Source organism: Neocloeon triangulifer, unplaced genomic scaffold (assembly GCF_031216515.1).
Source record: "Neocloeon triangulifer isolate White Clay Creek 2 clone unplaced genomic scaffold, ASM3121651v1 ptg000014l, whole genome shotgun sequence".
Lineage (NCBI taxonomy): Eukaryota > Metazoa > Arthropoda > Insecta > Ephemeroptera > Baetidae > Neocloeon > Neocloeon triangulifer.
In genome coordinates this window covers 15,446,073-15,470,952 of record NW_026775556.1, presented here as the reverse complement: position 1 = coordinate 15,470,952, position 24,880 = coordinate 15,446,073, and the positions used below count along the sequence as shown (strand labels likewise).

At 37.6% G+C, this 24,880-nt stretch overlaps 1 protein-coding gene across 2 annotated transcripts; it reads left to right on the top strand.

Moving 5' to 3' along the window:
• Positions 1–546: 546 nt before the first annotated feature.
• Positions 547–3,691, top strand: LOC132201345 (pro-resilin-like). Of its 2 annotated transcripts, XM_059627446.1 has the most exons (5): positions 547–595; positions 1,284–1,513; positions 1,613–2,450; positions 2,921–3,097; positions 3,386–3,691. In XM_059627446.1, the coding sequence occupies exons 1-5, from the start codon at positions 590–592 to the stop codon at positions 3,422–3,424; spliced, it is 1,290 nt and encodes a 429-aa protein (XP_059483429.1). In that variant the 5' UTR covers positions 547–589; the 3' UTR covers positions 3,425–3,691. The 2 variants fall into 2 exon arrangements, with proteins under 2 accessions (XP_059483429.1, XP_059483428.1); XM_059627445.1 differs by having other exon boundaries at positions 1,284–2,450.
• The last annotated feature ends 21,189 nt before the right edge of the window (positions 3,692–24,880 follow it).

Below are 24,880 nucleotides of genomic sequence, written 5' to 3'. Positions count from 1 at the left end.
GGTAAGGTGCACCTAGCTTTTGCATCAAGGGATTGCAAAAAGCATCATTGCCACGGAATGATAATCAACGCGTCACTCGGATCAGCACGCGCACCGAGCGAAGGAAAAAGATCGAAGCGATTCGGCGAAGACGTTATATAATGAGGACTAGGGATAACGACGCGCATAAATTATCGAGAGACGCGTTTATTGTATTATGCATGAATATCATAAGAGATGTTTTATAACACTTTCTTTCCCAAGACACGCGCACCCATCAAAGGTCAGGCCGGCATGTGAACCGGGGCACCCATGTCTTTCCTCCACGTTTTAATGCGGCCGCACGGATGGTAAGATGCCCCGCACGTCACACTGCTCTCAAGGGCCCCTGGGCCCCCACCCACCCACACCGCCCAAAAACGACTCCTCCCACCGAGGCGAGCGTTTTTCCTGCAACCCGAGATGGTTTTCACGCGAAAAAATGAAGCCTTTGGACAGGGAAAGTAGTGGATGGCGCTTTGTTTTGGGTATAAATAGGTGGTGTCCGGCAGGGTGAGGCAGATCGAGTGCGTCCGTCTCTCGAGAACAACCAAATTCTGGATTATACAATATGAGGGTGAGTAAATATTTTTTAAATTTACTTTTAAAAACCAATACAATTTAAATAAATAAAATTTTTATTTGTTTAATATTTAAATTTAGTTTTAAGTTATTATAAGTTCATTTCATTTTTTAATATTAAAAAAAAAATTTTAATTGACGTTATTATTTTAAAATTTTTAAAAGTTTATATAATATTGTATTCAATCCACTGCAAAATTCATTTTGATTATAAAAGATTATTAAAAGAATTTATTAATAAATCCTATTTTGACCTCATTAGTATTAATTGAAAGTGACAAATTAAATTATTTTTCCATGTACATAGTTATTGAATAAGTATTAAATTATATTCGTATTATTCAGTCCTTATGCACATATTGAGCGTCCTTTGAATTTTATAAGCTAGCATCACACATTAAATTTTTTAACTGATTTTTAAAAAAAAATTTTATTAACTGATTGATTATAAAATTGACTATTCAAATTTTAATAGCTCTATAAACTCATCACATTGTTAACCATTTAAAGTTCGGTGATACAAAATGTTTAAGTTTTTCTTACATCACAACAGCATGGCAGATCGATACTAAAATTTGCATTTGATCAAATCACGCATTTCTTAATTCTCAAATTTTGTTTTCCTTTTTCTCTTTTAATGTTTATCAAAACTGTTAAACTTAAACTTTTGTTTAATTTTTCAGTTGATTTTGATTTGTTTGGTGGCGACGGTTGGAGTGGCCCTAGCCAAGCCGCAGGGCTACGACTTCCCGAGCCGCAACTCTGGCTACGACAGCAACGACCGCCAGGGTTACGGTGGGGGCAACAATGACCGCCAGGGCTATGGCGGTGGCAGCAACGATCGTCCAGGCTACGGTGGTGGCAACAATGATCGTCAGGGTTACGGCGGTGGTAGCGGCGGCTACCCTGACAGGCAAGTAGCGCCGAACCAGCGGCCGCAGTACACTGTCGGCAGCGTGCTCGATAATGAAATGTACAGTAATAACGGTGGTGGCTACTCCTCCTTCAACAGGACCGACTTTTACCCCAACAATGCTGCTGTAAATAGAGTGCAAAACTTTTACCCCTCCTCCTCACCCGCCTCAATCGGCACCACAACCACCCAGTCTAACCGTTTCGGCAGCACCGCTTTCGACCGCAACTTCCAGCAGGGGAGCAGCACCGCCAGACCCACCGGCCAGGGTAACTTCCGCCCGACCGGAAACGCCGGGTTTGGGGCGACCAACAATCAGTTCGGCAACCGTCCCCAGTTCGGCAGCTCTGGCGCCGGAATCGGTGGTTTCACCACCACCAACCGTCCCGGCGTCCAGCAGCAGCAGCAGCAGCAGTTTGCCGGCAACTTTGACGGAAACTCAGGTTTTGGTGCCACCGGTGTTTCCGGTTTTGCCGGAAACAACCCCAACAACAACTTCGTGAGCACCACCAGTCAGCGCCCCTTCCCGGACAGTATCAACAGCCAGCTGCCGGACTCGCCGGTTGTAAATGCTAACTTTCCAGGCAACGCTGGTTTTGTAAATAGCGCTGTAAATAGCGGCCGTCCGACCACCACCAACGCTCCGTTTGCCATCAATAATGGTGGTGCTCCCTTTAGCCGTCCTAACAACAACAACGGCTTTGGCGGTTCTGGCAGCGGCAACACCAGGCCCTTCACCGGAAGCAACACCAGGCCCTTCAACGGAGGCAACACCAGACCGTTCGCTGGCAATAACGACCGATTTGGTAACAACAACAACAACAACAGGCCCCCCTTCAGCGCTGGCAGCGGTGGAAACAGCGGCTTTGGAAACAACGGAGGCAACAACGGTGGATTCCCCGTGAACAGCAACAACCTCAACAACGACGACCTCTCGGTGAGAAACACAACTTACTAAATAAGGAATTTAAAATTTCAATGCTAAAATTTATAATTTTTTTTTATTATTAATTTCCTTAAAATCTACTTGTGCTTGGTTTTAATTTTGGTCAAGTAACTTACTGATTTATTTATTTATTCTCCATTCAATATATCAAAAATTTATATAAATATATATTTAAATTTTGCTTCCTGCCATTGCTTTTATTAAATATTTTTTTGTTTATATTTGATAAAATTTGTTACATTTTTAACTTATATCATATACATATAATTAACTGAGGTCAAGTTGAGCCTCTTATTATAAGAAATTGAAATGAATTAAAGTATGAATTGTATTTTAAAATTTTAAAAGCAGTAGAATTTGTTTGAATTTAAAATAATCGTTCTGTTCTTTCCTTTTTTTTTAAATTTTATATTGTAACAAAAAAGAAATAAATATAAAATTTTATTTTCATTTGTCGACAGGAGCCTGCCAACTACGAGTTCTCCTATGAAGTGAACGATCCTCCGAGTGGCCAGAACTTCGGACACACCGAGAGGCGCCAGGGAGATGACACTTCTGGTTCCTACTTCGTCCTTCTGCCCGACGGCCGCCTCCAGAGAGTCGATTACACCGCTGGAGTTGGCGGTTACCGCGCCAGAGTAAGTTTTCTTTCGAGAATATAATTTTCAAATTAAAGTAAAAAGTCAAACTTTAGTCTGCCGCGACCTTGGCAATAAAAAATAATTGTGTGTTTATCTCAATAGCGTCGTGTGAATTTGCACAAGTGGCTGGTTAATTACTCGCGCAGCAATTATATGGCCACTTGTGTCAACGGTTTTTCCCACATTAAGTCCCACGCGGCATTGTCACTTTTTGTGTTGCGACATTTCGCGACTATTAGATAGGCACACATACAACTTAATTGACGGCATAATGAATATTTGCAGGTAACCTACGAGGACCAAGGAGGCCAATTCAGGAAATAGACGTCTCCCGATGGAAATCTCTACGCATTATATTTTAACTTTTTAATTTTACGTATTTGACCTCTGCGTTTTTTGTCGTTTCCTCCTAATTAGCAACGAGTTGGCCTCACGAAGACACACGTCATGGGCACTGCCGAATGGAGAAGTAGTCTGGCCGTCGTTTATTTCAAAAGCTTTTACTGCGTTTATTGTACCACATTTTACTAGATATATTTATTTACATGTATTCATTTGTCAAAATAAATATATTAATCTCCAATTACTGTGCCATTAATCCACGTTTCTCATTTTTACAACCAAAACCATGTAGAAATTTTAAAGCATTTTTGTTAAAATTTATAAGTATGAGAAAATAATAATTTAGAAATACTTAAACAGCCCTGTAAACTTTGGTTACTTTGATAAATTTTGCTTAAAAAAATAATTTTCAAAAGTAAAATAAAATCTTAGTACTATTAATTTAAAAAAAATTTTTTGGAAAATTTTGCACCCTCACTGCAGTTGGTACGGGCCTCTAGCTCTGAACAGCTCAACTACACGCTTCTGCCAATCTCTGAGCGGCTGCGCCGGGGTGTGGAATCCGCAGCGCTTTCCCACGATGCTCGAGATTGTTAGATAATGCAGGATAATTCCATAAACCGTTTCGCAAAGCCACAGAAAGCGATGTTATAGATTGCAATGCCAAAATTAAATTGCATAATTAATCATCATTTTCACCATTTTCCACAAATCAATGAAATATTTCTTTGAATTGCAATTAATAATTTTAGTTTTGCAAATATTTAGCTAATAACTAATAATTTAAAATATTACGGAACAATCAATTAATTCCTTATAAAACCACTGTAAAGGCATTAGTGACATTGGCTGTTGGATTAGTACTAATGTAGTGCGGTATTGGTAATATTTATTTCATTCTTAAAAGTATATTAAAATAAAATTAAAAATTATGTTATAAATAAAAAAAAAATAAATAAATTGTATACACAAAAAATAAAAAAGATGTTTATTAAAAAATAAAATTTTTAATAAAAATTATTTTATTATTTTTTGTTGAAAGCATATTAAACTTTTACTCATTTTTCTAATTTTTTTTTTGCATATTTAATAAAGCTTTTTTAATCAATGTAGATTTAATTAAGTTATTCTATTATTGACTTGAAATGAAAAGCAGGTCATTAAATAATTTAGCATCGTTTCAAAATGGTTTGGCAAAGAGCGCAATGAATGTCTGCGTTTTCCGGCACAGGAAAGGCGAATTGAATTACTTGGAAATGACCGACCGCCTCTCGCGTAATCAGATTAGTACAAATGAGCTAACTAGCAAACAATATCAACCATAGCAGATATAGACGCCGTCTGCTCGCAGCTGGTCTAATTTCGTCTGCTGCGTGTTCATAAAGCGGGGTAGTCAATAATTCGCGTGGGCGGCATCTGAATCGGGCCTGCCAGCTTATTTCGGAGAGATGGACCGTAAGTTTAGCGCGCCGAGACCGCGTGACATCATCAACGCAGAGTGAACCCTTTACGTCACCATTCTGACGTGGGGCGCGCCCCGACGGCCCACACGACCTGCTGCAGAGGGTTTCCTAGCAACTAAATTTGTTTTACGTTCACTTTTGCGTCGGAGGGAGGCAGGAAGGTGCTGATTTGGTTTCGCCTCCGCCCCGGCCAACTTCATTGAAAGAAAACGACCCCCGCCAGACACGAGAGGAAAATCAATTAATCACTTGTGTAACACTTATGCCTCCCGGTTTCTTGCGCCGCAAAAGGTTTCTCCACAAAGACACAGTACAGGAGCAAATAATTCACTGCGAAAAGGAGTAGCACAATAAATTATCTTTTAGTTGCAAATTGTGTTTATTGATATATCACAAAGGCAATTGCTGCCCATAACGGGATACATCATTCATACATTCAAAATTATACAAATTCAATACAATTGAGAGAAAAGATGAGAGTTTTACAAACAAAGTTTTACATGCAAAATTTCACAAACAAAATTTTCCAATTACAAAATATAAACAAAAGAAAAATAACAATAGTCAAGTTCTTTGGACATTTTTTTTTTTCATTTAATTTCTTTTAATGCATTCACAGGCTGATTATTTAAGGAAAATATGATTTTCAAACTAATCATGGGTATCCATAAACAAAGAGGATGAAGATAAAGGGTTGTTTTTAATAAAATGTTTTATCATAAAATTTATTTACATTACTCAGTGTATAAAACGAGAATTATAAAATTATTATTGTATAATCCGCATATCATGGTCTTCAAGTTGAAGTTTCGTTTTATTTGAAACACTCAAATTTGTCAAAATTATAATCAAAATTTACAAGAATGTAGAATTACTATGCAATTTTGTTTTAAATTAAATAATAGATTTTTAAAGTAATAAGTATTAAATTTAAAAATTTTTAAATAATTTAATTTAAAAATAATTTTATAAAAAAATTGATAATTTTAATACTAATTACGTAGAATATTTATTAATCTTTTTTAACAACTTCTTAAAATTCTTGTATTAAAAAAATTAATTTAATTTAGAAGTTCAAAGAAATATTAATTATAAAATATAATTTAATTCTGCATACATGTTGTTCAAAATAACTTTAGAGACAATTTCTGCTTGTATATCTCTAAAAAAAGTTTAACAAGCAAAACTCAATTTTTTTAATTGGTGATTTTCAATAAAAATAATTATATTTCTATGTAGTTATTTTCATTGAAAGGCAAGAAATAGCTTATTCAATAATTTGTATACCAAGATTCTTAAAAATGCGAGGAAAAATTAATTGTAAATTAAATATTAAATAAAAAAAAAGAAGGCTTCAACTAAAAAAAAAAAACGTAAATTTTTGACGCAGAATGGATATGGAGTTTGTAGTTTATTATCAAAAGTTGCTAACGCAGCTTATTGAGAGGACTGAGAGGAGCGGATTTGGACCTTTCCACAACCCAAGACGTTCTTTCCTTGCAATCCGTTAGATTCCGCGCGAAAGTTTCGCGTCCTTTGATTCTCAAAGCCCCTAACTCGGACGGATGAGCGGCACTGTGTGGCAAACTCGGCGAGCGCCACTTAATTCCCGGCGTATTGTGCCAAAGTTGGGCAGGAAGGCAGCAATGTTGACGCTCGCCGAGTAATCCCAAAAGGTCTGCGACCCTCGCTCATCCCGGTAATGGGTCAGTGATCATGCAAATTAGCACGAGACCGCCCGCCGGATCCGCGCGCTGCCTCTTTCCTCCGCACATAATTGATGCTGTTCAGCTTAATTAGAATCATAAAAACGTCATTAAAACGGACCGCCATAAATAAGCAGCCTCTTGTGCGGCTGTAAACCCGACATCTTTGTCCTCTTTCTTTGCTCACTCACTCTGGCGGCGGCGACGGCTCGACTCGTGTTATGCAACCCGTCTGTAGTGTTTACCCTACCGGTTGCATAGCCTGCACAGCGGCAGGCGCTCGCTCCCCTACCAACCAACCACCCACCCGACGGACCCACCGACCGCCCGACTTGCCAGCTTGATGCGTGTTTTTGTTGTCGTCTGGAGTGATTTCTTTCTTGCTTCTTCTTTTCCGCGACCTTCTTTCTCTTCCATCTCTCGACTGCTTCTCCACCCGGAAACAATGACGCTCCGCTTGTTTGTGTTGCTTTTTATAGCGGACCTTTATCAAAATTGAAACGAAAGCCGCAGATGTCAATTTGTTTTTTGACGACACATGTTGTAAAACTGAACATTAATCGTGAAGAAATACTATGATTTTTTTCATATAAATTTTTTTGTTTATTCTTTTTAGTAAGAGGTACATTTTATCAATTTATTATCAGTCAACTGCAGCCCGCACAACAATACAATACTGAAATTGTTGGCAAAAATTAATATTCCAGAATCTTGAATCACGGCACGACAACAATTTTTGTATTTTAAGCCAATATTAGAATTTTAAAAATAGGGTTCAGCCGTATGTATGAAGTGCATTGTTATTTTTTCTTTCTCATTTAAAAAAAAGTTTGACGTCCCTTCCTGAGAAAAAACTTCCTGTAAACTTCCTAAAACTGTTCAGGAAATACAAAATTTATATTATCTGAATCTCAATGACATAAATTGCAGTTGAAATTTTGAAAATCTTATCAAACTCGCTTCGTTTTGTTCAAATTAAAAAATACAATAATGAATTTTATTTGCAATACAAAATTTACATCAGACAAAAAGTACCTCACTAATTGCAAGATAATTGTGTCAATTAATTTATTATACCGTACAAAAATTACAACAAGAATTTAAAACATCTAGTCATTGGGGATCTTGCTGACAAAATGTTGCAAAAAATTTACATTTACAATAAAAAATATATATTAAATTACTTTTGTAATAAATATATAAAATTTTTTAAACAGAAGATTTATTTATATATTAAAAAATTATAAATTAAGTATTTAAAATTTTTTGCATTCAAGAAATTTTTTGTATAAAATGAATCCAATAATTGCCAATAATATGCTCAAATAATTCATTATTGACTAATGAAAAATTTACGTATTTAGAAAATATAAATAAACGAGTTGAGGATCACTGTAGTTAATAAATAAATTTTAAAAATTAATAAGTACAACATTCGAATTTATGCCTAATAATTCAACAATAAGGTATTGGAATTTAATTTCTTTTCTTCACCCATGCTTTATTTGAGTCCTTGATTGATAAAAATATTGTTATTGAATAATTGGGCCATCATATTGCCTAATATAAAGACCAGAACTGACTCCTCAATAAAATTTAGTTGTAATACATTTACACGATTCTTCTTACTAGTAAATTTTAAATTCATGAATGATGAAATATATATTAAAAATAAATTTAAGATAAAATGAGAAATGTTATAAAGGACACAAAGAAAATTGAAAAGTAAAAACAACCGATGGTTTTCATTATTTAAAATAAGTAAGTAGCCCTTTCCCAACTGATTCGCAAGTCGCACCACGTCTTTTCATTTTGGATGTGACACCGGTGCTCCTTTCCTTCATCGTTCTCCGCAGAAGGAGCTGCGCGTCGCTCGAATAAATCATTATGCCAGTGCGGAGCGTAATAAAAGTTTTGCCACCACGGTGCTGTACTCTGTACATAAAGTGGAGATAATGATGATAATATAGCCCGCCAGCCAGTCTCTAGGTGACAATACAACCGCTAGATTACACACGCGCGGATATGTGCCGCCGACATGCACACGCCCACCAGATGCAGCCAAGGGTGCTCCCATCCGCACCATCGGCGCCTGCAGAGGCAGTTTTGGGTCACGGCGGAAAATTGACGCTGAATGTACAACAAATTGTTTTTTATTTTAATTAATTCATACTTCATTCCTTTATTTTTCTCAATATGGATATTTGAAAAATATTTTTTGTGTTTGATACCTTCAAAACAAAAGTTAACGTCATCTAGAAAAATGAAAAATAGATATTTCTTTGCGATTTTTATGAATTTGTAATATCTAATTTTATTTGGGCAAATGATGAGGTTCAAAATAATTTTAATGCATCTAAAATATCAATTAGTCTGATAAGTTATCAAATCATCAACCCTGTTAGTATTTTATTGAGCTGTCTAACATCATTGTAAATTTTGTAATGTAAAACTGAATTAATTTAAAACAGTATCACAAGATTCCCAGATTTCATCTTCATGCTGTAATAATTTTCAAGCTCTGGTTACTTCAATTTAAATAATTATATATAAAATAAATATAATAATTATTTTAAAAATTATAAGATTAAAATGAAAAATTAAATACATAAAATTTTTTAATAAAACAAAATCAAATTTAAGTAAATTTAATGTATAAATATTTGATCTGTAATAGTAACTAATTATTTGAATTTTAAATAAAAACAAATATAATTTTATAATTATAACTACTTATTTACTTTTTTAATAAGCAAAACCGTGTTGCCTTTTGTTTTGTGAACGCGCCCATTCGCACCAATTCAGTGCGTAGCGAGAGAGAAACCTCTGCAATTAAACGAGGCCCGGCGCACTAAGTGGCGTCCGCACGTACACCCCGGCTCGATCTTTTGTTCGACTTCTGCACTGAATGGCGAGTTATTTGTCATCACCAGCAGCATTATTCCAGAGCGAAAAGCAAACTGATTTAAGCAGAAGGGGCGCGGGTAATTGATATTAATTCGCGCCCCACCCCGATTTAAAAGTGAGGACTTTATATATTTGAGCGGTGGCGAAAAAAGGATAAATTTTTCGTGCCATAAGTTTGTGACACACTCGCTCTTTCTCTCTCTCTTGCCATTGATTTTTGCCGCCCCTCTTTTCAATAAAATGATCGCTGCTCGCTCGCTCGTTCACTCGCGCCAACCCTTGAGCGATTTCGCTCGCTCGTCATAACTTTGCCCTCTATGAGGAAGAGAGAGAGAGAGAGAATAATAATAGCAAAGGGGGAAATAATTCATTTCTCACGGCGCACACATACGTCTGTTTGGTTTGTTGGCTGCAGATTCATTAACTAATGAGTCTGCACGGAGGCAGCCAGCCATAACAGCCAGCCAGCCAGACACATATCCAAAGTGTCGCCGCTTTATCGCGCGCAGAATTTATTCAAACACGCTCTCTCGTTCACCTTTGCTCGCTCAATGTGTATTGCATAGGGTTGTTATTTGTGCGCGCTTTTGTTGTCCGCCCGAGAATTGTGTATATTTCGTGTGTCTGGAAACTTATCGTGATTTAATAGGCTTTGCGGTCGCCGCTGCTCTCATGATAACTTGCACTAATGGCCCTTGGTCAGCACAACTGGCTCGGAATAACCTACGGAGTAAAGATTTATGTTACCTTTTAAATTAATTTCTGCCTATTTTGCGTTTCTTCGACAAAAAATTTTAACATTAACATTGTAAAATTTGGCATTATTTATGTATGAACTTGATATTTTAATTATGGTAAATATTAATGGAAAGGCATGTTCCATTTTTTTTTTATAAATTAAGACGATAGGAAGGCACTGAAAAATTTTAAAATCATTAAACGCATTATTGGCCTTTTCACCACATTGATTCTCAAACCACTCGTATAACTCGACCCCACAGGTGAAGAAATAAAATTAGAAATTCAATCATCTGGAGTGATTGTTCAATTAATTTAGAGTAATAGGCATGGATCAAAAAATAAAAATTATAATTTTGTCAATTAACTACAAAAACAAATAACAACAAATTACCAAGATTTCTACGTTGCGTATTTTGCTGACAAAGTGATACAAAAAATTTACATTTATTTTAATAAAAATTATATTTACTAACTTTTAATATAAAATTTTTCTGATGTAGATATATATTTTTATATTAAAATATATAAGTTAATTTATTTTATATTTATGAGTTAATTTTTTAATAAATAAATCGTATAATATGCCCAAGCAACTAGTATTGACCATTGTTCAATCTATCGATCTGCAAATTTTAATTTTAAGAGTTGAAGTTCAAGGGTACACTGAGGTGGTGAAAATCAAATACATTTTACGTCATCGGAGTAAATTTTTTTTAATAAGAATTTCAATCTGATAATCCAATTTTATTGTGCTTGAATATTAATGATTGCTAATTTTCCTCAAAGGTTTATTTTATTCCTAGTTTCATAAAAATATCCTTCTCTATACATAACGGTGGAGAGGATATCGTTTTTTCTAATTTCTACGAAACAATTAACAACTTAAATACCCATCGAGGAAATGCTGATTATATATTCAATCCCCATGAATTAACCCTCTATTGTGGAAGTCATCAAAATTTAAATTTAGCTGAATTACAAAATTCATCATAAAAACCTGATAAAAACATATTCTATTTATTCTCTTTTTGTTAAATATTTTGAAAAATAATATTGCGTTTTCAAGAAAGAAATCTTCTTTTCAGCCATTGCCATGCAAAAATACCTGAGAAAAATTGTCACCCAATTCAAACACCGTCCCTTTCCAAGAGTATTCGAAAAGCTGTAATCTTTGGATGGCCTGAAGGGCGAGAAAAGTCACATGGGGTAGCGAGCCAGGGCGGCGCCGCCGAGATTATCTAATACACAAAAGTGTGTACGTGCATGTGTGTATACATGTGTACGTGTATTTAGCTGTTGCTTACAGACAATTTGGACGAGAGAGAGGAGATTTTCGCCGAGACACGGGGCCTCGGCAGCATCAAGGACCGACTGAGTGAATAGAGGGCCACAACAGCAGGGACGCCTATTTACTTCAAACGACTCATACATACATACCTATGGGTGTACTTTGTACATGCTCACACAACCGACCGCCCGACGAGGGCCGAAGCGCAGAGCGTGCGGGGAAGCAGCAAAAAGCTTATCGACCCATAGGGCAAACGGAACATACACAAGCAAATATACGCGCACCCGCCGCTCGAGAATTTCAACAGCGCGCTCTGCTTCTGCTTGCCTTCCTTCCTTCCTCTCGCGGTTTTCTTTTTGTTTCACGGTCCGTTTGTCAAATAAATGAGTCTTCGTCGCGCGATCGAATCGCGTTTGCCGCATCGGGTCGGATCGGAAAAACGATTTGCTTCGCGCTCAGTAAGAGGCTTGTTTCGGTGTGGTTAACAGATTGTCGCAAAGTAAGTGGATTTCGCCTCGGCCGGATGAAGACGTACCGAAAGAGAGAACGGCGCGGAAAACACATGCACGGATTTTACGCAAAATAAGCCTCGTGACTCAAAACGTTTTCTTTCAATTTCTTTTATCCTGTGATTTTGTGAAAATTGTTATGAAGGCGTTGATTTTATGAAGGCATACCATTTCCTGTAGAGGAAAATTTTTGAAGATTGGTAACAAAGATGGAATCATTTTATGAAAAAGGCAGCAAAATAGAATGTGTATGCATAGAAATTGAAATATAAATGGAAATGGAACCATTATGCTATCTTTGCGAATTAGACCCCTGGTTCAGTTCTAGTGCAGAACTGATAAAGAATGGGTGAACCGGATCTGTACCATTTTTGAACCGGGTAAACACTTATTCAAAATTTTAAAATTTTGTTACAAACGTAAAAAAAATTATTAAATCGTGTTACAAAAGTTTTAAAAATATTTATATATGAATGCATAAAAATCAAATATAAATGGAAATGGAACCATTCTATCTAATAGAACTAGATCCATGGTTCAGAACTGGTGCAGAATTGGTTTAGAAATGATGCAGAACAGCTGAATGCGATATTCCGAACCCCACATCAATTGGGCGCATTGTGTTGACTTCGCGCTTAAAGCTCAAATTCAAATCTTCCATAGTGTGATCATGAAAAACTAGTCAAGAAAGCAATAGAATTGAAATGCAAATATCTTTTTGAGCTAATATTGAAACTGAGTAAATTATTTCATTGAAAATTAATAAAAAACATTTTAGTACAAAAACTATCCATATAAAGCGTTCTTAGCTAAAATTTAAAAGATATTCAATTGTAATATAGTTCTACATTTGACTTGATGTCGAAATATAGTTCTACATTTGACTTGATGTCGAAATATAGTTCTACATTTGACTTGATGTCGAAATATAGTTCTACATTGAATGGATGTCGAAATATAGTTCTACATTTGACTTGATGTCGAAATATAGTTCTACATTTGACTTGATGTCGAAATATAGTTCTACATTGACTTGATGTCGAAATATATTTCTACATTGACTTGATGTCGAAATATAGTTCTACATTTGACTTAATGTCAAAATATAGTTCTACATTCACTTGATGTCGAAATATATTTCTACATTTGACTTGATGTCGAAATATATTTCTACATTGACTTGATGTCGAAATATAGTTCTACATTTGACTTGATGTCGAAATATAGTTCTACATTTGACTTGATGTCGAAATATAGTTCAACATTGACTTGATGTCGAAATATATTTCTAAATTGACTTGATGTCGAAATATATTTCTACATTTGACTTGATGTCGAAATATATTTCTACATTTGACTTGATGTCGAAATATATTTCTACATTGACTTGATGTCGAAATATAGTTCTACATTTGACTTGATGTCAAAATATAGTTCTACATTTGACTTGATGTCGAAATATAGTTCTACATTTGACTTGATGTCGAAATATAGTTCTACATTTGACTTGATGTCGAAATATAGTTCTACATTTGACTCCATGTCGAAATATAGTTCTACATTGACTTGATGTCGAAATATATTTCTACATTTGACTTGATGTCGAAATATAGTTCTACATTTGAATTGATGTCGAAATATAGTTCTACATTTGACTTCATGTCGAAATATAGTTCTACATTTGACATGATGTCGAAATATAGTTCTACATTGACTTGATGTCGAAAAATAATTCTACATTTGACTTCATGTCGCAATATAGTTCTACATTTGACATGATGTCGAAATATAGTTCTACATTTGACTTGATGTCGAAATATAGTTCTACATTTGACTTGATGTCGAAATATATTTCTACATTGACTTGATGTCGAAATATATTTCTACATTGACTTGATGTCGAAATATATTTCTACATTTGACTTGATGTCGAAATATATTTCTACATTGACTTGATGTCGAAATATAGTTCTTCATTTGACTTGATGTCAAAATATAGTTCTACATTTGACTTGATGTCGAAATATAGTTCTACATTTGACTTGATGTCGAAATATAGTTCTACATTTGACATGATGTCGAAATATAGTTCTACATTGACTTGATGTCGAAAAATAATTCTACATTTGACTTGATGTGAAAATTTTCGATGCATGTCTAGATATGCATCATCAGAAAAATTAATAATTTACGGTAATTTAATCAAAGAAAATTATTGAAAATAATAAATTTGAATAGTTTTAATCACAGTTTTGCTTCAACGTGCAAGTGGCGCACTTGCAGTTTTCTTTTTGTAAAAATGGTGCAGTCCCAGATACCTGCATAGGAGAGCTTCTGATTGGGGAAAATTTGAATTTGAGCGCAAATTCGACAAAATGCGCCCAATTGATGTGGGGTTTGGATTATCGCGTGCCGGCACTGCTGGTAGTGCCGTCACAGCTGGTAGTGCAGGCACAGCTGGTAGTGCTGGCACAGCTGGTAGTGCCGGCACTGCTGGTAGTGCCGGTGCAAAACTGTTGTATCCAATTTGATCCAACAGTTTTGCACCGGCGAAAGAGTTGGATCCAATTGGATCCAACAGTTTTGCACCGGCGAAAGAGTTGGATCCAATTGGATCCAACAGTTTTGCACCGGCGAAAGAGTTGGTTCCAACAGTTTTGCACCGGTGAAAGAGTTGGATCCAATTGTCATTTATAACTATTAAAAAGTTACTTAAATCAATTATTTATTTTAACCTCGGCAACTCAAGGTGCAGGTAGACCTTTTTTAAACTTTTGAGAGAGGGTTGAGACACACAAATAAAATGCAAAATAATTTAATTTTAGGAAAATTCAAATTGAAACTTATTATTTTTTGGATAAAATTATAATGAAAGTATTGATTAATTTTTAATAGAAAAATGTAATATTCAAATTTATTATTTTTTGGATTAAATTTTAATGAAAGTATTGATTATACTGTAGTGCCGGCACTGCTGGTAGTGCCGGCACAGCTGGTAGTGCCGGCACTGCTGGTAGTGCCGTCACAGCTGGTAGTGCCGGCACAGCTGGTAGTGCCGGCACAGCTGGTAGTGCCGGCACTGCTGGTAGTGCCGGCACTGCTGGTAGTTCCGGCACTGCTGGAAGTGCCGGCACAGCTGGTAGTGCCGGCACTGCTGGTAGTGCCGGCACTGCTGGTAGTGCCGGCACTGCTGGTAGTGCCGGCACTGCTTGTAGTGCCGGCACTGCTGGTAGTGTCGGCACTGCTGGTAGTGCCGGCACTGCTGGTAGTGCCGGCACTGCTGGTAGTGCCGTCACAGCTGGTAGTGCTGGCACAGCTGGTAGTGCCGGCACTGCTGGTAGTGCCGGTGCAAAACTGTTGTATCCAATTGGATCCAACAGTTTTGCACCGGCGAAAGAGTTGGATCCAATTGGATCCAACAGTTTTGCACCGGCGAAAGAGTTGGATCCAATTGGATCCAACAGTTTTGCACCGGCGAAAGAGTTGGATCCAATTGTCATTTATAACTATTAAAAAGTTACTTAAATCAATTATTTATTTTAACCTCGGCAACTCAAGGTGCAGGTAGACCTTTTTTAAACTTTTGAGAGAGGGTTGAGACACACAAATAAAATGCAAAATAATTTAATTTTAGGAAAATTCAAATTGAAACTTATTATTTTTTGGATAAATTATAATGAAAGTATTGATTAATTTTTAAATAGAAAAATGTAATATTCAAATTTATTATTTTTTGGATTAAATTTTAATGAAAGTATTGATTATACTGTAGTGCCGGCACTGCTGGTAGTGCCGGCACAGCTGGTAGTGCCGGCACTGCTGGTAGTGCCGGCACTGCTGGTAGTGCCGGCACTGCTGGTAGTGCCGGCACTGCTGGTAGTGCCGGCACTGCTGGTAGTGCCGGTGCAAAACTGTTGTATCCAATTTGATCCAACAGTTTTGCACCGGCGAAAGAGTTGGATCCAATTGGATCCAACAGTTTTGCACCGGCGAAAGAGTTGGATCCAATTGGATCCAACAGTTTTGCACCGGCGAAAGAGTTGGATCCAACAGTTTTGCACCGGCGAAAGAGTTGGATCCAACAGTTTTGCACCGGCGAAAGAGTTGGATCCAATTGTCATTTATAACTATTAAAAAGTTACTTAAATCAATTATTTATTTTAACCTCGGCAACTCAAGGTGCAGGTAGACCTTTTTTAAACTTTTGAGAGAGGGTTGAGACACACAAATAAAATGCAAAATAATTTAATTTTAGGAAAATTCAAATTGAAACTTATTATTTTTTGGATAAAATTATAATGAAAGTATTGATTAATTTTTAATAGAAAAATGTAATATTCAAATTTATTATTTTTTGGATTAAATTTTAATGAAAGTATTGATTATACTGTAGTGCCGGCACTGCTGGTAGTGCCGGCACAGCTGGTAGTGCCGGCACTGCTGGTAGTGCCGTCACAGCTGGTAGTGCCGGCACAGCTGGTAGTGCCGGCACAGCTGGTAGTGCCGGCACTGCTGGTAGTGCCGGCACTGCTGGTAGTGCCGGCACTGCTGGAAGTGCCGGCACTGCTGGAAGTGCCGGCACAGCTGGTAGTGCCGGCACAGCTGGTAGTGCCGGCACTGCTGGTAGTGCCGGCACTGCTTGTAGTGCCGGCACTGCTGGTAGTGCCGGTGCAAAACTGTTGTATCCAATTTGATCCAACAGTTTTGCACCGCTGAAAGAGTTGGATCCAATTGGATCCAACAGTTTTGCACCGGCGAAAGAGTTGGATCCAATTGGATCCAACAGTTTTGCACCGGCGAAAGAGTTGGATCCAATTGGATCCAACAGTTTTGCACCGGCGAAAGAGTTGGATCCAATTGTCATTTATAACTATTAAAAAGTTACTTGAATCAATTATTTATTTTAACCTCGGCAACTCAAGGTGCAGGTAGACCTTTTTTAAACTTTTGAGAGAGGGTTGAGACACACAAATAAAATGCAAAATAATTTAATTTTAGGAAAATTCAAATTGAAACTTATTATTTTTTGGATAAATTATAATGAAAGTATTGATTAATTTTTAAATAGAAAAATGTAATATTCAAATTTATTATTTTTTGGATTAAATTTTAATGAAAGTATTGATTATACTGTAGTGCCGGCACTGCTGGTAGTGCCGGCACTGCTGGTAGTGCCGGCAATGCTGGTAGTGCCGGCAATGCTGGTAGTGCCGGCACTGCTGGTAGTGCCGTCACAGCTGGTAGTGCCGGCACTGCTGGTAGTGCCGGCACAGCTGGTAGTGCCGGCACTGCTGGTAGTGCCGGCACTGCTGGTAGTGCCGGTGCAAAACTGTTGTATCCAATTTGATCCAACAGTTTTGCACCGCTGAAAGAGTTGGATCCAATTGGATCCAACAGTTTTGCACCGGCGAAAGAGTTGGATCCAATTGGATCCAACAGTTTTGCACCGGCGAAAGAGTTGGATCCAATTGGATCCAACAGTTTTGCACCGGCGAAAGAGTTGGATCCAATTGGATCCAACAGTTTTGCACCGGCGAAAGAGTTGGATCCAACAGTTTTGCACCGGCGAAAGAGTTGGATCCAATTGTCATTTATAACTATTAAAAAGTTACTTAAATCAATTATTTATTTTAACCTCGGCAACTCAAGGTGCAGGTAGACCTTTTTTAAACTTTTGAGAGAGGGTTGAGACACACAAATAAAATGCATAATAATTTAATTTTAGGAAAATTCAAATTGAAACTTATTATTTTTTGGATAAAATTATAATGAGAGTATTGATTAATTTTAAATAGAAAAATGTAATATTCAAATTTATTATTTTTTGGATTAAATTTTAATGAAAGTATTGATTATACTGTAGTGCCGGCACTGCTGGTAGTGCCGGCACAGCTGGTAGTGCCGGCACTGCTGGTAGTGCCGTCACAGCTGGTAGTGCCGGCACTGCTGGTAGTGCCGGCACAGCTGGTAGTGCCGGCACTGCTGGTAGTGCCGGCACTGCTGGTAGTGCCGGCACTGCTGGTAGTGCCGGCACTGCTGGTAGTGCCGGCACTGCTGGTAGTGCCGGTGCAAAACTGTTGTATCCAATTTGATCCAACAGTTTTGCACCGCTGAAAGAGTTGGATCCAATTGGATCCAACAGTTTTGCACCGGCGAAAGAGTTGGATCCAATTGGATCCAACAGTTTTGCACCGGCGAAAGAGTTGGATCCAATTGGATCCAACAGTTTTGCACCGGCGAAAGAGTTGGATCCAATTGGATCCAACAGTTTTGCACCGGCGAAAGAGTTGGATCCAATTGGATCCAACAGTTTTGCACCGGCGAAAGAGTTGGATCCAATTGTCATTTATAACTATTAAAAAGTTACTTGAATCAATTATTTATTTTAACCTCGGCAACTCAAGGTGCAGGTAGACCTTTTTTAAACTTTTGAGAGAGGGTTGAGACACACAAATAAAATGCAAAATAATTTAATTTTAGGAAAATTCAAATTGAAACTTATTATTTTTTGGATAAATTATAATGAAAGTATTGATTAATTTTTAAATAGAAAAATGTAATATTCAAATTTATTATTTTTTGGATTAAATTTTAATGAAAGTATTGATTATACTGTAGTGCCGGCACTGCTGGTAGTGCCGGCACTGCTGGTAGTGCCGGCAATGCTGGTAGTGCCGGCACTGCTGGTAGTGCCGTCACAGCTGGTAGTGCCGGCACTGCTGGTAGTGCCGGCACAGCTGGTAGTGCCGGCACTGCTGGTTGTGCCGGCACTGCTGGTAGTGCCGGTGCAAAACTGTTGTATCCAATTTGATCCAACAGTTTTGCACCGCTGAAAGAGTTGGATCCAATTGGATCCAACAGTTTTGCACCGGCGAAAGAGTTGGATCCAATTGGATCCAACAGTTTTGCACCGGCGAAAGAGTTGGATCCAATTGGATCCAACAGTTTTGCACCGGCGAAAGAGTTGGATCCAATTGGATCCAACAGTTTTGCACCGGCGAAAGAGTTGGATCCAATTGGATCCAACAGTTTTGCACCGGCGAAAGAGTTGGATCCAACAGTTTTGCACCGGCGAAAGAGTTGGATCCAATTGTCATTTATAACTATTAAAAAGTTACTTAAATCAATTATTTATTTTAACCTCGGCAACTCAAGGTGCAGGTAGACCTTTTTTAAACTTTTGAGAGAGGGTTGAGACACACAAATAAAATGCATAATAATTTAATTTTAGGAAAATTCAAATTGAAACTTATTATTTTTTGGATAAAATTATAATGAGAGTATTGATTAATTTTAAATAGAAAAATGTAATATTCAAATTTATTATTTTTTGGATTAAATTTTAATGAAAGTATTGATTATACTGTAGTGCCGGCACTGCTGGTAGTGCCGGCACAGCTGGTAGTGCCGGCACTGCTGGTAGTGCCGTCACAGCTGGTAGTGCCGGCACTGCTGGTAGTGCCGGCACAGCTGGTAGTGCCGGCACTGCTGGTAGTGCCGGCACTGCTGGTAGTGCCGGCACTGCTGGTAGTGCCGGCACTGCTGGTAGTGCCGGTGCAAAACTGTTGTATCCAATTTGATCCAACAGTTTTGCACCGCTGAAAGAGTTGGATCCAATTGGATCCAACAGTTTTGCACCGGCGAAAGAGTTGGATCCAATTGGATCCAACAGTTTTGCACCGGCGAAAGAGTTGGATCCAATTGGATCCAACAGTTTTGCACCGGCGAAAGAGTTGGATCCAATTGGATCCAACAGTTTTGCACCGGCGAAAGAGTTGGATCCAATTGGATCCAACAGTTTTGCACCGGCGAAAGAGTTGGATCCAACAGTTTTGCACCGGCGAAAGAGTTTGATCCAATTGTCATTTATAACTATTAAAAAGTTACTTAAATCAATTATTTATTTTAACCTCGGCAACTCAAGGTGCAGGTAGACCTTTTTTAAACTTTTGAGAGAGGGTTGAGACACACAAATAAAATGCAAAATAATTTAATTTTAGGAAAATTCAAATTGAAACTTATTATTTTTTGGATAAAATTATAATGAAAGTATTGATTAATTTTTAATAGAAAAATGTAATATTCAAATTTATTATTTTTTGGATTAAATTTTAATGAAAGTATTGATTATACTGTAGTGCCGGCACTGCTGGTAGTGCCGGCACTGCTGGTAGTGCCGTCACAGCTGGTAGTGCCGGCACAGCTGGTAGTGCCGGCACTGCTGGTAGTGCCGGCACTGCTGGTAGTGAGAATTCTAAAAGGCTTTTTTTAAATATTCACTAACATCGATAGTGATGGTTCTTAAGTTTTTGTATCAAGGTAATCACCAAATTTCATAAAAAATGCTTCCAAAAATAAATTCAATAAGTATGTAATCATCCCGAGTTTTGTAATGATAAATTAGAGCTTTTATTTTTAATTATTTATTATTTATTCTACTCAAGTCATAAAAAAACTGAAATTGGAGAAATAAGCAGGAAGGCTATCGCAACTAAAGGACTGCTAAAACGCCCGATCAAAAGCATTGCGGCCGCCTCGGTGATCCCACACTATATTTAAAATCTTTGTAAAATTGCAAAAAGATTATACAAGGGGAATTGAGGGTGCTAAGAAATGTTATCACCATTGACTTGGGGACAAAAAATTGAAGGCGGGAAAAAAAATATTTAACCTGGGACGGTGGTTTAAATTTAATCCCTTTGGATTTATCCCGGGATATCTTTTATCCCGGGAGAGCTAAGTCTATTGAATCTCCCCTAATGTTTTTACAAACTGGGATATTGATTATTTATTTGACTTATTTATCTATTGTTCTTGTTTTAGTAAAAGTTTTGGCAGTCTGGTAAATATGGATGCTTTGGAAGGACGCTTGCCGACGAGAACATCACAATAAAATGACCGGCACATTACACCCCGGGCCGTAAATCACGGACGAGTTGGAGAGCTCTGCGTCTATTATTATACACACGGCTAACAGGCGGTGCGCACTGGAAATCGGATAATGTAATTTACATGTAGGTACGCGCAGAGAAGACGCGTCCGCCTGCGGCCTGTTTAAATTCACGCAGGGGCTACGCACAATGCTCCTTCCTTGCTCCAACTGCTGGCAATTTTCGACCTTTGCTTTTGGACCCGTGACCGCAAACGCAGGAGGTGGAAACGGTAGGCAAAGATAAAAGTTGCTCCCCAGACGGATCCGCGCGCGCTCTCACTTTCAAGCTGGCCCGAGTTTGTGCTGTGTGCACACACGCGCGTGTATTTGCTCAATTATGCATGAATGGCACGTCAGGCTGTGGCTTTTGAATTGGGATAATTAGAGTTGCATTCACCGGCTCCCAGTCAGACGCACGCTGTGTTAATAATGCAGTAAAAGAAAACAGGTTTGTATCGACAATCGCGTACTTTTTTTTATAAAATTCATTGGAAAAGTAAAAAATAGTATAAAAGTATGTTCAAACATTTTTTTGTAGTTTTATTAATTACTGAAAAATGAAATATTGTCATATTATGGTGGTATTTGTAAACAGCACTTGTTTCAGAGAAATAGAGAATGTCTATGTCTAAAGTAATAAAAATTTCTTAGCTTTAATCTCAGGCGTTCATTTGTTTGAAAAGTTCAGTGGCCCTTTAACTAATTAAAATAAAGCCTGTTACAACTTCAGGTCAAAATTTTGGTGAAATTGCCAGGCTAAAATTCCAAAATATTGCTTTACAGTACAATTGTGTGCGTGGCCTCCTCCACACGCCATTCCAAAAGTCGTGCGTGCCGGAGATGATAATTATGCGACCAGGGCAATATTTTAGAGCTCCCTGTGTAAAATTAAATTGCTTTTTGACAATTACGCAGCTCCCTTTTCGCCTCTGCCGGCCAAAGCCATACTGAATGTGTGCGCGTGAATGGAGGCTTGCATTATTTTGAAATTATGGAGGTATGTATTCAAATTGCATTCCAAAAGCGCCACCCTGCTGGCATGTTTATTGCACGCCTCTATTGCCACCCTGCTTTGTCGCGGAAATTGTGGTTGTTTTTTTCTTTCCAAATGGTTAATTGCATACTAAAAATTGTTAAGCGGCGAGATGTAGAATGATGAAGCGTGATGACTGATAAATTCATTTGATGCGTATAAATGCTGATAAATGACAGAAATTTTCAAAGTTAAAATTGATTGTGGAAGATTTTTAGAAAAAATAAATAAAAATTATTCAGTTGATCGATAATTTAGGTTTTTTAAATAGTTTATAAATGAGTACAAATTGATATATAAAAAAAAAATAATAATAAAGATTATTAAGCAGGTAAAAAGGTAAACCTTCTATTTATGTTTAATATATCTTTTTCAGTGAAATAAAAGCTCGCTAGCTTTTATTTGTTACAAATAGAGCTTATTGTAGTGAATAATTCATCATGAGATAAAAGAACCGAGCGAATCGTTGTTTATTGTGACTAAATTGGTGAAGTTGATGCGACGGTTCAGAGCTCAGATTCTCAATTAAGAAATCAAGTAGTTCATTTGTAATTGCCTGCGAGTCAAAGGCATGAAAAGGAAGAGAAGAGACCGGTCGGCGAGAGCAAGGGCTTTTTCCGGCCGGGGAGTGAAAGGGAACCGCTGATACAATTAAAAGCAATCTTGTATTGTGGAACGGCCTCCTCGAACATCAAAGGCGCCGCGAAAAAGAGCCCACTTTCATCTCATCTGTAGGATTCGCGAAAATGATAAAGGCTTTATTTTCTCCTTTTCGCAGCTTCCTCTGCGAAAACGCACGACATTTAACTGCTTCGATAAAAAAAAGGGCAACAGGGCCGACTGTATCGATCTATTTAAAACTCTGACCAAGTTTGTGCTGGTGCTGCATTATATTTTCCGCGCAAAAAAGCAGACGGGTGCGAAATTTATTCAGCGGGCCTTAATTCAATTGAATCTCACCCCAAGGGCCGTGTTCCATTGAGCAAATCCCTTCCGGCTCACAATCAAGAGTGCCAAAAGCATTAAACCCTTTATTGAAAACCATTTATCTCTCTCTCTATTGTGTTTAGAATTGGAATTCATTCGGCCGCCCAACCGAATCCCTCCTTTTCACTTTTATGATTGAAAAACCTCCGCCGCGGCATTGATCTTGTTAGGTTTGAGGATTTTTGTTCTAGATTGAACAACGTTTTTCAATTATGTTTTCGATATCAGAAATAATAAATTATACAAAAAAAATTAAATAAAGAATTAAATATCATTTAAGATATCAAAATTTCTGATTGTTTATTTAAAAAATGTAACTTGCATTTTCCCCCGCTTTTTATAAAATAACCAGTCCGTAATCGAAACTAGAGAGTCTGTTTGTTACTAATAAAAAACTAATTTACCAACATGGATTCTTCCTTCATTCACTTTGAGGGCTCATTTCTTCTCTTCTCACTTCGCGATCTCACCAATGAATTTTTTTTTCATAATGAGATAAAGCATTTTTATTTGAAACTTTTTATTCCATACTTTGCATTTTCACCCATGACCTTTAAGACGTTTCCCACCTGTTTATTCACGGCCATGCTCATTTCTCGGATTAAAAGTCTCCGGTTGGTCTGGTTGACAAGCAGCCACACTCGTAAACGGCGGAAGGTCAAACGGCAAATGTCGACCGCGTGGGCGATTAAATATCTTCTTGCATTCCGGTTTGCTGTCGCTCCAAGGAGACCGGACGGACTAACACAATCATAATCACAGATGCCCAAGCCGCTGTAGCCGTCGAGGCGGCAGCTCCAATTAATAGGGAGCCCCCGAGTAATGGGAATTATGCAACCGGCCGGTCAGATGAGCCGAGCAAATTGCCAACGCTGGAAGCGGCAGGCGTTTCAGCCTCGGTCAGCCCACCCAATCCACTTCATCACAAAAAGCGTCGAGCGACCGACCGACCGCCTGCCCAGGCAGGGCAAAAGGGCTTCCGGGAAATACATATGTCAGAGGGATGGTTTGCCCATCCCTTCTTGTGTTGTAATTGGCAACGCTCGTGGTCACTAAAATTAAATTTATCCAGAATTGACTTTATACCTTTTTTTCAACTAGAAGTTCCAGTTTAACACTTTTCTCACCTATATTTATGCAATTTTAATTCAAATATTAAATTAAAAGCAAATTTTGGTGTAAGTTTAAAGGTTGCGATTAATTTACAACCACAATACTATCAGGAAATTTAATGTTATAGAAAGCTGTGTTGTATTTTTATGTATAATGCCAAAATAATAGGAGGAGTCAAGTGATGTGCGGGTTATTAAATAATAAATGGACAGGCAAGCGAGAGAAAGAGGGATCGTGCTTGACTACAGCCGTGCACCCCTCGCCCTTAGCGATATAAACCGGGCGTATTGATTTTAATTTGCAGTAAAAGCAGGCAAGCGGAGTTAAATTGTTGGATGCAAACTACGAGCCATCCTGAAAAAGAGGGAGCTTAATTTTTACTGGGATTCTGCGAAGCCTTTGAGATATTTTGGAAAAAAATAGTAGCATACGTTTTGCAACTTTGCCAAACTAGCCGAAAATTTGGCCGGAAAATATTTTGTACTCTCATGAGAGGCTTGAACGCGGAGAAGCAATTTCGGTAATTAGTTTACATTTACGCTCAACAGAGAGAGGAAACGAAGGTCCCACCGCTTTTCCCCAATATTACATTTTGTGAATTATTTATGAAATTTAGGATCTCTAATCAATCTGAATCTTTTGCTAACTAATAATTTATTCTCATATTGGATTCAGAATTTACACCTGCTTACGACAGGTAGGATAGAGCGTTAAATAAAAAAATCCAATAACTACATCTTTTGATTTAATTCAGGAAAA

Coding starts and splice junctions, on each gene's coding strand:
- LOC132201345 (XM_059627445.1), top strand. Junction 2,451..2,920: donor TCAACAACGACGACCTCTCG/GTGAGAAACACA, acceptor ATTTGTCGACAG/GAGCCTGCCAACTACGAGTT. Junction 3,098..3,385: donor TTGGCGGTTACCGCGCCAGA/GTAAGTTTTCTT, acceptor GAATATTTGCAG/GTAACCTACGAGGACCAAGG.